This window comes from Trachemys scripta, chromosome 4 (genome assembly GCF_013100865.1).
Source record: "Trachemys scripta elegans isolate TJP31775 chromosome 4, CAS_Tse_1.0, whole genome shotgun sequence".
NCBI classification, from domain to species: domain Eukaryota; kingdom Metazoa; phylum Chordata; order Testudines; family Emydidae; genus Trachemys; species Trachemys scripta.
In genome coordinates, this window is record NC_048301.1 from 90,423,037 (window position 1) to 90,437,254 (window position 14,218).

Below are 14,218 nucleotides of genomic sequence, written 5' to 3' on the forward strand. Positions count from 1 at the left end.
TACTGATCCTATGGTGGCTATTTGGATCATAGATACCATATATACTTGACTTAGTTTTGCTTTTTTCATAACTATATACTTATTGCGGATTAAGTGGCTCATATATACTATGACCAAAGACTGTCACACAACATATGGAAATAGACATGTGCATATACAGTATACTATATTGCTTATGACTTGTTTCAAACTTTTTTCCTTTCAGAAGCATATGTGTACCTATTTATGTCAAAAGATAATCTCACTCACCACCACCACCACCACAATTACCACCATCTTCTGTATGCAATGTGTGTATGCACCTTTGAATATAGAAAAGTGGATAAGATTGGTTTTCTAAAATAAAACTATAAGCAAATCATAAAACTAAAATGAACGATTAAATGCAGCATAGCAACATTTTACTTTATGTATCCATCTATTCTGAAAATAATTTTACAGATTGGACAGCTTTTAAAAAAAATTTAAACAAGATTTAGGCCTAAAGTTTTCAAATGCAGCATAGATCTAAATAGTTAAATGTCCCATCACAGTATGGAGATAGTCATCTGTTCCAGCATATGGAATCTTTTGGCTGCTGGACTAAGTAGTTAATATAATGCCCAGTGTCCAGGCGTGGACACAACTGTTATGAAGCAGAAGGGAGTAGGCTTATTTTTGAGCCCATTTGGACAGTGATAAGCAAAAACGAGGAAAGGAAACTTAAAAAAATTCAGAGTGTATTATGTATTTTTAGCAAATAATTTTGTTAGATCCTGTTTATATTTCTAAAGAGATGTTAGCTTTTTACATAAATAGTATGATAGGCTTTTGTAATAAGGCCATGCAAATGTTGTTTTAAATCTTTTTTGTGTGTTTCCTGTCAGTATAAATGACGACAATTTGTATTAGCCTACTTTCTATTTAAATTGTTGTACATGTATTTTCTGTGAAGAATGGCATTCCAAAATGTGCAATATTTTGTTACAGTGACATTTTATATATGAACTGTTGATGTTTTAAAAGCTGGAGTTTCTAGATCAGCTCTCAACTTACATCTTTGTGTTTTAGACCTGCTCTATTAATTACATTATAATTGTAATATAAAGGAATGCTACATCTTTAATGATGTTTTTGTGCCCTATGTAGTTAAGCTTTAATGCTAGGGAAAAAAAGATTAAATTAGCCTTGTAACCTCTTTCTCTTCCAGACTGATGATGGAAAATAAAAGCTCTTAGCCACAAAATGTAACACTTAGAATTAATATTTAATTAGACCGGCAAATTGTACACTGTGGCTGAAAGCTTCCAAAGAGTTGTTAGTGCCACAATTGACCTACAAGTTTAATAATAACTCACTTCTAGAAGCAAGTGCCAGTTCAGCATAGTGGAACCACTGTAAGACAGTCCTGTGAGATTAAAATCAGCAAACCAAATGGCAGGCGAGGATTCCTGGGATGGAGCCTTCTGGAAAGCTGGGAGCTGGAGTAGTTTTTCAGCCAGGATTCAGATGAGAACAGTGGGCGAAAAAGCTGATCCCTCCTGTTCTGGGAGCTTCTGATTGTAGGCCAGATTTCTGGAACAGATTTTTACTAAAATGTTCTTACTGCAACTATTAAAATACATCGCAAATCAAGTAAAGAATACATTTTATGTATATTTTAGGAAGTGTAAACAGCTCTAAAAATCTCCTGTTCATTGATGTATAATGCACATGAGTTCTGATATTAAATTATCAGATATATTAGTGCTAGAACTATGCTATTTTGGTGTGACGTGCAATTCTGTATGTCTGTATGGTAGACTGTTTCTTTTTATGTTATCTCGTTACTGTATAATGATGAGCAGGTACAGAATACAGATATACAATCATAGTATTATGAAGTGTGCAAATTAAACATGAAATACACATAGCTTTTTAAAAAACAAAATCCGTATTTTTATAAAGGTAAATAGAATATTATCATCTTCTGTGCCAAATGCAGTTAAAATATAATATCAGTAATGGTATCTTGATAACCATGTGAGCCCTAATGTTATAACAAATTATTCTAGTAAAATAGGGCACCATGAGTTCAAAAATGTGCAAACGCACAGCAACAGACTGAGGAAGGAACATTGTGCATTATTTATTGGCTATATCCTAAATAATTAAAGAAACGCTAGTCATTAGTTAAAAATTAAAGCAGGTGAGGGCCTTGCCAGCAGAGGGAGCAGTCATGTCTTCATCAGATTCCCATCATTTTCCCACCTACCTCAGCTTTTTTCCCAGCAGTCTCCCATCTGGACCTAGTTTTGCCAGCCTGCTCCTGATGACAGCCTATAATTTTATACTCAATAAGGGATTAGTGTAAAATTATTTTAAACTTTAGTATTTTTAACCTGCCACTTGATTACAAAAAGAGCTCCATGCTCTGTTTGAGATTTGTGTATTAGTAATTATTTATGTAGGCAAGAACTGTGCTTTGACTATCTGTGAATTACATACATTCCATTTAAGGATCATTTAAGGATCTCACGTTGCAGAAAATCCAGCCGTTTCTAAATTGGTAAACATACCGCAGTGAATTTTTTTAGTCAAAATGAGAACAAAAGATGCATTTTTTGGGTCTCATCCTTTTAATCCTGTTTCTATAATGAACAATTCCCAACAAGAATATTAAAGATTTCCTTAAGCCACACAGTTTGAAATACATGCTGTTCAGCATTTTTGTTATGATTTTCAAATATAGAATGAAAAAGCAGATTCAAAATGTGGTTGTTAGGTGAGCCTACTTCAAATTTTGCATGCGTATTTCATAGCTTGCTATGAACAACTTGTAGCATAGGATTCTTGTTTTTAAAAAATTTGTTCGAAGTGATAGTGTCAATATTACATTTTTCAGACAATTAGCAAAATATAAATAACATACAGTAGTTTCCATCAAATGCCTTTCTATAGTATAGATGAACAATCGTACCACTTAATCTTACTGTATGTTAAATATAGTCAGTGTAGCCACAGAGTTTAGAAGATAGCATATTACTAGCAGACTAAAACTGTGTAGCAGGAAATCTACTGAAGTTATGCAATCATCGACTTTATCAGAGCTCCATGCCGGTGCAGAGGGCTGCTCACACAGAGCTTATTGGATGTTCAGAGCCATAGTTTATAAACAGGGCAAAAATGTGTTCTTTGAAGAGAACTAATGAGTTCTGTGCATTGTGCTTAATTTGTAGTAGCATGGTCTAGCACATGGGCACCAGACATGGAATCAAGAAACCCAAGTTCTGTTCCCAACACTCCCATTGACTGGCTCCATGGCTTTGGACAAGTCACTTGACTTCTTTCTACTTGTTTACTTATCTGTAAAATTAGGCTTCTGGTGCTAACCTACCTTTGTAAAGCATTTTAAGATGAATGGATGAAAAGTCTTATTTAAATAGATTTTATATGCTGCAATAGTAACTTTATTTGTCTTGTTGGGCCCCCTACCATACGAATGTACTGTACAGATCCCTGTATTTCACCAATAGCCTTTGGCACATGAAATAAGAAGGAAAAAGAATGGAATAAAAATGGTAGAAAACCAAAGCCAAAACCTGTCAATTTGCGCTCAAAGTGTGTATATGTTATTATGCCATGTATGTGAGGCAAACAAGAAAATCACTCTCCTTTCATAGTAGCTGTGAAGTTGTGATCAGTGGAACTGTTTTGAATAGTGAACTGGCTAACTAACCAGGATTCTCTATGCCCAGTACCAGAGACAGGGATTTCCTGTCATGCAGAGCTTTCATCTTGACATAGAAGAGATCAGCTACTACTGGGTTAGTCTCATCAGTCCTGTTGAACTAGAACCAGAGTGTAAGGGAGAAAGCATACTACCTTCTGTAACCGAGTTTAGATCAGTCCCTCAAGAAATTATAAAGCTACTGGGGGACAATAATGCCATACATACCAAATGAATTCCTGTCTCTCTTGTTTGGTGAAAATCTCTGAAGGATGTCTGGATCTGTTACTGATAGTATCAAAACTAGTTAATGATTCCTTGACAGAGGGCAATGTACTTGTAACTCTTAAATAGGTCAAGAATGATTCCAGAAATTGCCATCTATTCTTAAACTTCTCTTTCCTGCATAGGATTATTGAGAAGGCGGTGATGGTAAAACTCTAACATTGACTTCCGCCTATATATTTCACACTGGTTTTAAGGGATAGTGATGGTTAACTCTTCCTCTTCCCCAAGTGTTCTCAGCTGCAGAATCCTGAAGTGATATCCTGAATTTTTGTTGCCTTTCTTACTCAAAATCTATGTAAGGCTACTGGGTGAGAGACTCACGCTCTACAAACTCAATTGCTGTCAATATACAGATGTCCCCTGGTTCTACACATCTTGCAGGTCTGGACCTTTTCCGCAGTTCCTTTCATGGTGTGATGATTGGATGAAGGGAAACTACTAGACTTTTCATTACTTCTGAATGCCCAGAGAGCAGCAGAAGTTATAAATGCCTCTATTATCTTCAGCTGGACTTTTGATTGACCATTTTTCCTGTAATGCAAGCTTACTGAAAGTGATACATGCCATTGTCATCTCCAGAATGGACTACTGCTCTATATGTAGGGCTGACCCTAAAGGACCTTGAACATTGCAGTTGGCACAGCATGCAGAAGCTTGCCAAATGAGCAAGATTCAGGAACAGGAACACATCTGTTCTCCCTACACTATGTGTGCTCCACACTCTGAGACAGATGCCAATTCAATTCTGTTTCTGTTTCAAGGTCTTTATATTTGATAGTTGAGGCTGTGTTAAGATCTTAAGTATATAAGACCCTGATAGCTCACTGATCGCTTTTTTAGCTCCTCTCTTTGCTGCATCTACTTGTGCTGTGGTGGAACTCTGTGGCTAATAGAGCCATGTTTTGAAGTTTTTGGTGCAAGTTCTATGATTATGGAACTCCCGTTAGAGGTAAGGCTAAGCTCTAAATTTCACTACCTTTTAGAGCAAGTTGTAAAACTCAACTGCTAATGTGGATGTTTCCCAAAATAACTTAGTCAGACATGTCTGACACACATATTAATCACCAGATCTATTCACTATAAGGAAGCTGTGGAGGTCTTCCTTCTAGAAGATAACTAAAGTATTTTTAATGTTGTAGGGTTTTCAGACTCTATGATGATGCAGGTTATAACAATAATAATAAATAGGCCCTGACAACTCATATTCACCAAAGATCCCATGACATGTTCAGTAGGAGTTGGGTGTTTAATTCTGATCTCCTAGCTAAATTTTTACTTCAGATATATCCAGTATTTTCAAATATGGTATTACTCTGTTAGTGCTAATGTGCACTGTTAGTGTTAATGTGCACTACTGAATTCACTTCTGTGTCCTATCACAGAGGTGGCTGCATTTCAGCAGTATGTGAAAATATATTTCCTTGTCTACCTCACACGGGTGTTGTCACAGTTAATGAATAAATTTTTGTAAAGCACATTGCTCTACAGATGAAAGATATTATATACATGTAAGGTATTAAAATTAATAACATCATTATTTAAAAAAGCTCTAACACAATAACACAAAAACAAAATTCATAATTAATACTACTCTTATGCCTCGGTCAAATGATACCTTCCCCATTCCTTTACCGTTTTTTATGAAGATATCTAATGTGTTTAGGTGTTTGAGTTTTTACTACAGATATTCTTGCTTTTCTTTTCTTCTGTTGGGCACATGAATTTGAAAGTACTATTCATAGTATGATTGTAAACCAGTATAAACTCGACATGGATGCGAACAAAAATTAGGGGAACACATGAACAATAAGTAAGGCCTTTGCAATCAGATTGCTGTGAGCAGTCCCCTACACCTGGTCATAATCCTAGTGAAGGCAGTGTAGGGCTCTTCACAAGATGGAGGTTTGCATCAAATTGCTGGGTTAGGGCCTAAATCTAGTATGTTCACTTCAGAAGGCCACACAGATTTGTAGAAATCCCCTGGAATATATTTTTCAGGGCTTCTGCCATTCACCATAGATTTCACAACACTTCATTCAGCTGTGTAGAGTTGCTTAATCCATTTGATAAATAGATTTTTACATATCAGTGGCCTGATCCCAAATTCTTTCTGCATGAAAAATGCAGAAAGAAGTTAGTAGGAATTTTGGAACTGCAAGAAATGCAAATTCAGCTTTAAAACAAATGCATCATTTGTACTTGCTACAATTCTTAATTGTAGTTAATATACTTATTTAAAATAGACCACTTTAAAAATTTCTATTATTTCATGGATTTATAAATGGTAAAGCAAGTATTGTCTCGTTATAAAATTAGTATAAAAATCTAATCTCTAATAGTTATTGGATAATAGTCTAGTGATAGCTCAGGGAGGGAAAACTTTTAAAAACATTCTTTAATTTTTATTGATGATCTAAATTGTATGGGTAATTTTATGATTTCAGTAGCAGTAATTAATAACAAATGGAGATAAATAATTTAGTTGTTTCTTAAGTATTAATAATTTATCCTTTCGATTCAGCTGTACTTTGGGGATTAAGCAGTAATGACAAGTGGTAAGTGCTGGTATATTTTGCAGGTATTACCATATTATTGCACACATAACCTTTCAGAAAATGTCAAGACTTATTTATTCTAAGGATTACACACAGCTTGTTTTTCTTACTGCACTAACTTAGGTTACAACTGCTATGGTATCACTAGTTAATTCAGCTCCATGACATAGAATGTAAGGCATGAGAAATAAACAAATGATTGTAATAGTCATAGTCTACTTTGGATGCTGTGCTAAAAACTTAGAGAAAGTACATCTAAATCTGCTTTTAGTGCAAAAATCAAACACTAATTATTTTTGCCTAAACTACCCCCTTCTGATTGATTTCTGTACCTTTCATATCCTTTTCTGTAAAGTGTCAGGATTTTAAAGAATCACCTATTGGTGATGGCAGAAATCCATACAACTACAGATTTAATTACTGTGGAGACCTACAATGGCTTACACATCCATTACACTGGTCTACAATTTTTGAGAAGTCGTCTGCTTCAGAGATAAAATGTGCTATTTATTATGTATTTTGATGTGCTGAATTCAAATATGACAATTAAAACATCTGATTGGCTACTGTTTCTAAGATATTTAAGTTTTTACATTTTATGTCTATGTATATTGTGTAGATAGTAGAGTTTTAATCATAAATTGTAAACCTAGGTATTTTCATGTGTTTATGGTGGCTTTACATGATAATATTTCATCTGTCCTGTTTCTGTAACACTTTAAAAATTAGCAAAAGGGTTATATAAATAAAATTTATTATGAAACAAAAGGCAAAAAACTATTATGTACATAGTTTAGTCCTATTCAGTGTCTACTCGGCGCTTCTTGGCTTGTCTCTTGTATTCATTAAATGGAGCATCTCTTGTCACTGTCCAGCAATAGTCTGCAAGCATTGATGGGCTCCATTTGCCCTGATAGCGTTTCTCCATTGTTGCAATGTCCTGGTGAAATCGCTCGCCGTGCTCGTCGCTCACTGCTCCGCAGTTCGGTGGGAAAAAATCTAGATGAGAGTGCAAAAAATGTATCTTTACTTGACATGTTGCAGCCAAGGCTTTTGTATGCCTTGAGGAGGTTTTCCACCAACAACCTGTAGTTGTCTGCCTTGTTGTTTCCAAGAAAATGTATTGCCACTAACTGGAAGGCTTTCCATGCCATCTTTTCCTTGCCACGCAGTGCATGGTCAAATGCATCATCTCGAAGAAGTTCACGAATCTGAGGACCAACAAAGACACCTTCCTTTATCTTAGCTTCACTTAACCTTGGAAATTTTCCACGGAGGTACTTGAAAGCTGCTTGTGTTTTGTCAATGGCCTTGACAAAGTTCTTCATCAGACCCAGCTTGATGTGTAAGGGTGGTAACAAAATCTTCCTTGATTCAACAAGTGGTGAATGCTGAACACTTTTCCTCCCAGGCTCCAATGACTGTCAGAGTGGCCAATCTTTCTTGATGTAGTGGGAATCTCTTGCACAACTATCCCATTCGCAGAGAAAACAGCAGTACTTTGTGTATCCAGTCTGCAGACCAAGCAAGAGAGCAACAACCTTCAAATCACCACAAAGCTGCCACTGATGTTGGTCATAGTTTATGCACCTCAAAAGTTGTTTCATGTTGTCATAGATTTCCTTCATATGGACTGCATGACCAACTGGAATTGATGGCAAAACATTGTCATTATGCAGTAAAACAGCTTTAAGACTCGTCTTCGATGAATCAGTGAACAGTCTCCATTCATCTGGATCGTGAACAACGTTGAGAGCTTCCATCGATGTTGTTGCAGACTACAAGATCACCTTCCATGAAGAAGAATGGGACAAGATCCTTTTGACGGTCACGGAACATGGAAACCCTAACATCACCTGCCAGGAGATTCCATTGCTGTATTCTGGAGCCCAACGGCTCTGCCTTACTCTTGGGTAGTTCCAAATCCCTGACAAGGTCATTCAGTTCACCTTGTGTTATGAGGTGTGGTTCAGAGGAGGAGGATGAGAGAAAATGTGGGTCCTGTGACATTGATGGTTCAGGATCAGAAGTTTCATCCTCTTCCTCATCTGACTCAAGTGAGAATGATTCTGGTGCATCAGGAACCAGCAGCCCTTCTCCGTGGGGTACTGGGCATATAGCTGATGGAATGTTTGGATAATGCACAGTCCACTTTTTCTTCTTTGACACACCTTTCCCAACTGGAGGCACCATGCAGAAGTAACAATTGCTGGTATGATCTGTTGGCTCTCTCCAAATCATTGGCACTGCAAAAGGCATAGATTTCCTTTTCCTGTTCAACCACTGGCGAAGATTTGTTGCACAAGTGTTGCAGCATATGTGTGGGGCCCACCTCTTGTCCTGATCTCCAATTTTGCAGCCAAAATAAAGGTGATAGGCTTTCTTAACCATAGTGGTTATACTGTGCTTTTGTGATGCAAAAGTCATTTCACCACAAACATAGCAGAAGTTATCTGCACTGTTCACACAAGTACGAGGAATCTCTGCTCACTTTGGCTAAACAGAAATGTGTCCCTTTGCAAAATCAAACACTGACAAATAAGAGAGTATGACACTGTATGATTTCTTGAGCTGATATAGGGCAATTTGTTCAGCAGAGTGATGTAAGCTTCGTTATGATTGCATCATCCATGACTTCTAGGAATAACATGATGCAATTCATATCATGTATGATGCAATACCAGCTTCAGATTGCATCATTCATTGTTTTGCCTAAAAAGCAAGTACTGTCCAAACCCAGTCATAGATTTATTCATAGATCCAGTCAAAGATGTATTTTAGTCATTTCTGGTTTAAATTGAGATCCCTTCCCTTTATAACTCACTTATCCTCCACCATTCCCAAGTCAAGGGTCGTATATACTGACCCAATAGCATATCTTGAAAACTAGAGCCAATCAACAATTTTAAGCATCATTTTCATTCTCAGTGACCCAGAATTAGTAAAGTTTGACGACATTTATTTCAGAAGCATTTTGGCTGTAGAGCAGTGTTTATCAAATAATGCCTGTTCAGCTACAAACTTTTATGGGAGTATCCCCAATATGTGGGGGTAATAACTAGTATTTCTTTGCTTGTTATGCTGAAATTTACCAACTAAATACCATGGACAAAAGCAACTAAATGTAAATGTTGAATGATTGAAAGTTTTGTACTCTTATCCAGGGCTGTACTGCATGTGAACTGTATGTTATTTCATTGTTTTAAATAGTTTTGTACATCCCTTGCTAATTATTCTGTGGTTTCTTTAATTAACTTTTGTAGATAATGAAACACTTTTTAAACTTTTTTTAATTTGATTTTCATTCAATATAAACACCTTATATCACGATTTAAAGAAACTTAATGTTGGGGTAACTGCAATGTCTTTCAGCACGGTAACCACCAAATGAAGTCCCTCTCACCAAAGGACACTTCTAACCTTTGTTTGGAAAGTGATATAGTACTGTAGTCCTTAATTTCAAATGGAGCATAGAATTAAATGTCAAAAATTATGTTAATACAAAGGTCATAATGAAAATTGAAGCTTCTGAATATCTTTAACTTCGTAAATTTTTAGTTGTCACAACGCTGTTAACTAGGCTTCATGACACATCTATAATGTGAATTACTAATGTTCCTGTTTAAATGTATAACTTTATGTATAAATCCAGTGTAGACAAGCTGGTGTTACTTAAGAAGCTTCATTTTTTAGTTTTCACCTGTTTTCACTCAATGCTATATAAAGAATGAGAACTTAAAATAATGTGTTGCATTCAATTTTCCTGGTTTTTAATTTCTTTTAAAATGGGAAAGTACAAAGCAAAACATAGGTTTGTGCTGTCTGGAACTGATGGCTATTTGGAACCTGGGAATTTTTTGACTTCTGGAAGGAAGGTTGAGGCTCATAATTAGAAGGGAACTAGTAGGATTTGCAAACTAGGGGTAGCAAAGTGGGTCAAAGTAGTTGATTTTCTCTAAGTAGTTAATCCTGATGAACCAGGATTGCTTGAACTATCTTTTGGTAGGTGAGGGGGTGATTCCAGAAGGCTAGCCCCATGAAAATAATGTCAATGTGCAAACTTCAACATATATGGCCCTATATATTTATATGGCAGTAGAATTCCATATATGCTTATGGTCCATACATCATATTAATTCATCCCTAATTTCTTTTAAAATGTTTATTTAAAAAATAAACATACAGAGTGACCGAGGACTACATAAATGTCGAGAACGAAGGAGTATGACAAAGGAACTTTGGAATTGTCTGAGAAGAAAAAAATCTTATAAGTTATTATTTTTTAAACTTACAGTATATTTTTTCACACTCATATTTAAAGATGACCAAATGTATTTTTTTCAGATTTAAAACAAAAAACACCTCTCTTCCCCCCAACACACATATTTGGCTTGAGACCAAACATTCAGTCGAGAAGAGAATTTCTGGCTGCAATTATGATTAGAAACTAGGGTAGAATGGAATACCCACCCCGACATTCACTATAGGATTGCTACCATGTTGCTATAATAATTACATTTTGGCTGAAGTAACTAATTTAGAAAAATTGCAAAGCGTCTAGCAAGTCAGAGAACTTTCCAGGATTGTTTTACGTAATTTAAAACAATGCCTCTCCTAGTTGCCAGCAAACTTCTTTCCTGATTCTCTTCTCTCCTGGCTCCACTCCTAGCCATGCCATGGCTCATCTCCAGACCTGCCAAGTTTCCGCCAGAAGCTGGTGGGAGATTTGTATAGGGTTGAAAGAAGATTTGGAGCTCTGTTAAATTTTCAAGCCCAGATGGGGCAACGTGATTTGTGTGTTTTATGTCAGCATGCCATACATCACAACAATCTGTGTGCTGACATAAGCGTTGATTGGAAATTAATATGCTGAACTTTGAAAACTGGAAAATATGTGATATAAACAGATCTCTGTCAACAATGCCATAGAAAGAAACATGTTCGTGTTATGACAGTTCTATGCATAAAATGTATTCATCCCCAAACCAGAAGAATGTTTTGGTATATTTTAAAACAAAGCCAACTTGAACATTAAAGCCCCACTCCAGGAAAGCAAACCTATTCAAGACAGCACTTGAGCATGAACTTAACTTTAAGCATTTTCTTAAATCCCATTGAAGCCAATTGGACTTAACTATCTACTTAAAGTTAAACATGCTTAAGTGCTGTCCTAAGTAAGAATGGACTTAAACATGTACTTAAATGGTCTCCCGAATCAATTCCAAAATGAGTGGCTGTTATTTTTATAATTTCTATTTCTTTGCATGTTGTGGTCATCTTGATGATGCCTGAGCATCTTCTGTACCTAAAATAGCTTACCACACCATTTATAACATACAGTTTACCAAAATTTGCATGTAATGGCCTTTAATAACTGTTTTTAAGTATAGTATGATTACGAGTTTATTTCTTGCTTTACTATTAGTTTAGTTTGTATTTGTTAATATCTATTTGGTATTTTTGTGCAGCTTGGTAATATACCGGTAATAAAAATAATATTCATAGCCTGCCAAAGAACCTGGTTTAGACAAAATTCTAGAATTTCCAGTGTCTGGATGCTCAGAGCTCACTGGTCACTATACTTCTACAATTGCTTTTTCTAATTGTCCTTAGATTAGCACTAGCAAGAGCCTCTGAAATATGGGGTTAATGTATATCATTATTGCTGGCCAGGTAGTAGTCGAGTGGGAAAATGTTCACAAGTTCAGCTTTAATTTTGTAGTAGTATATGTCATTAGGGTGTGATGTAATAATGGTGTGCGTAAGAGATGCAGTCAAACTTCATTACCATAGTCCAAATGATCACTTAGAATTTCCTTTCTAACCAGTAACACCGAGTACAACAGCAAATTACCCTTCACCATGAAATGACTTCACAGAGGTCTGGCTCCATGTGAAAACAGGCTATGTTGGCCCCTACACAAGTGGTGGCTTTGAAAGGTCAGCAATCCACAGGATTGAATTATGTCAGGTACATGGGGAGGGGCATTATGGGATTGGTGATCTTAGTCCTGCTGCCCCGAGCAGATTGGCCGGAGTGGAGCAGAAGCAGGTTATTTTGGGGGTTGATGTAAAAGTGGTTTTCAGACACTTTCCTACCAACATTAAGAAGAAACATTCACCTTCCCCATGTGTTTTGCAGGTGTCTCAATAGTCAAGTAGAAGGCTAGTATGTTGCTAAATATGGTATTTTGAGGGATATTGGGTTTTATATTTTATATATTTTTTTTAATTAAAAGTCCTATACATTGCAGTGTAATGTGCTTTATCTGTGACTGTGTCAATGTATTTAGATCTGCTTTTATTTAAATATTGGATGTAAATCATTGTTTGCATTTGGGAATTTTCGGATATATAATATAAAATCTTTGTATAGCTGATAATCTCATGGCCCTTTCTCCCTAAGTGTAGGGCACATGATTAAGAAAGAGAATCAGGATATGGAAAAGGCTTTAGAATCAGATGATGGCCTAATTCCTCCTACCTAGAATGGGTATTTGTGGGTAATTGTTTGGGCCTGCTACTTTCTGAAAATATGGTGGGTATGGCATGTGTACACAGCTATCAAGGACAGAGTATAAAAACTCTGGGGACTGCTTTAAGATAAACACATTGATTAAGTTGAAGCATTCTGTTTTCATCATAATTTTATCATATTTTACTTCTCATCATACAGTGGTATCTACAAAGAAACTCTTAAGCACATTTTGTTCTTCAGTTAAATATGGAGGTCTCTATTCTGGTATCCAACGTGCATATTTCTCTGTCTTGTAAAATTCAGTATTGTATTTCTGTGCAAACAGAGTAGCTGATTTTAGGATACATATGACAATACACTCTCAGATATCAGAGAGGAGATTTAAGCCCAAAATATCACAACTAAACTGAAAATATATCGAGAAATGGAAATACGACACTACTGTTTTTTGGATTTATATGTTCCACAGTGTACTTTCTGATTCAGAAGAAAAACAAAAATGACTGAAATTTTTTTTTACTTATTATTAATTATACCCTTTGTCTTTGTATACTATTCTAAAACATGTAATTGGATAATGCATTTTGGAAAAGATTGCAATATCATGTTTTAATACATTTTTCAATTGATGAGGTTTTCAAAGGGACAAATGGTAGTTGGGCATCTAGCTTCCATTGAAAGTCAATGAAAGTTAGCTACCTAATGCTGTGTATGCCTTTGAAAATCTTTATCAATATGAATAAATGCATAAATCAAAATGAAGATTTAGAAAAAGTATGAAATTTAGTTCGGAGTCAGCTCTCTCTCCAGATCATCTTAGTTCGGGCATGTTTTCCCTTAGATGCAGATTACTAGAAGCTTTTTTAGTTTCTGGTTATTTCTAGGTATTGATGACCTATTTTCACTTCAGTTTGTCATTAGAAGACAAAGACTTACTACTCTCAGAACATTAATTACCTTTTTCATCACAGAGGATGTATATTTTGTTTCCATGTTTTACAGAATAAAGCAATTATGGAACGTGTAACAAACTTGTCAGATACGGTAGTTGGTCTTGAATCATTTATCGGCTCTGAGAGAGAAACCAATCCATTATACAAGGATTACCAGGGTAAGTTCCATCTTTAGCAATGCAAAAAGTCTGCATGGAGTGCTTCTAGGGCACTTAGCAGCTTACTCTCCTATTGGAGTATCTACTGTGAAGTAGCA

The 14,218-nt window shown here is 35.9% G+C and overlaps 1 protein-coding gene across 5 annotated transcripts in view; it reads left to right on the plus strand.

Moving 5' to 3' along the window:
* The window catches only part of ELP4 (elongator acetyltransferase complex subunit 4), a 256,311-nt gene that overhangs the window by 107,393 nt on the left and 134,700 nt on the right, over positions 1 to 14,218 (plus strand). For all 5 annotated transcript variants that reach the window (XM_034769884.1, XM_034769882.1, XM_034769881.1 and 2 more), the window contains one exon: positions 14,012 to 14,120. In XM_034769884.1, coding sequence (XP_034625775.1) covers positions 14,012 to 14,120 — 109 coding nt within the window. The remainder of the gene's footprint in view (positions 1 to 14,011; positions 14,121 to 14,218) is intronic.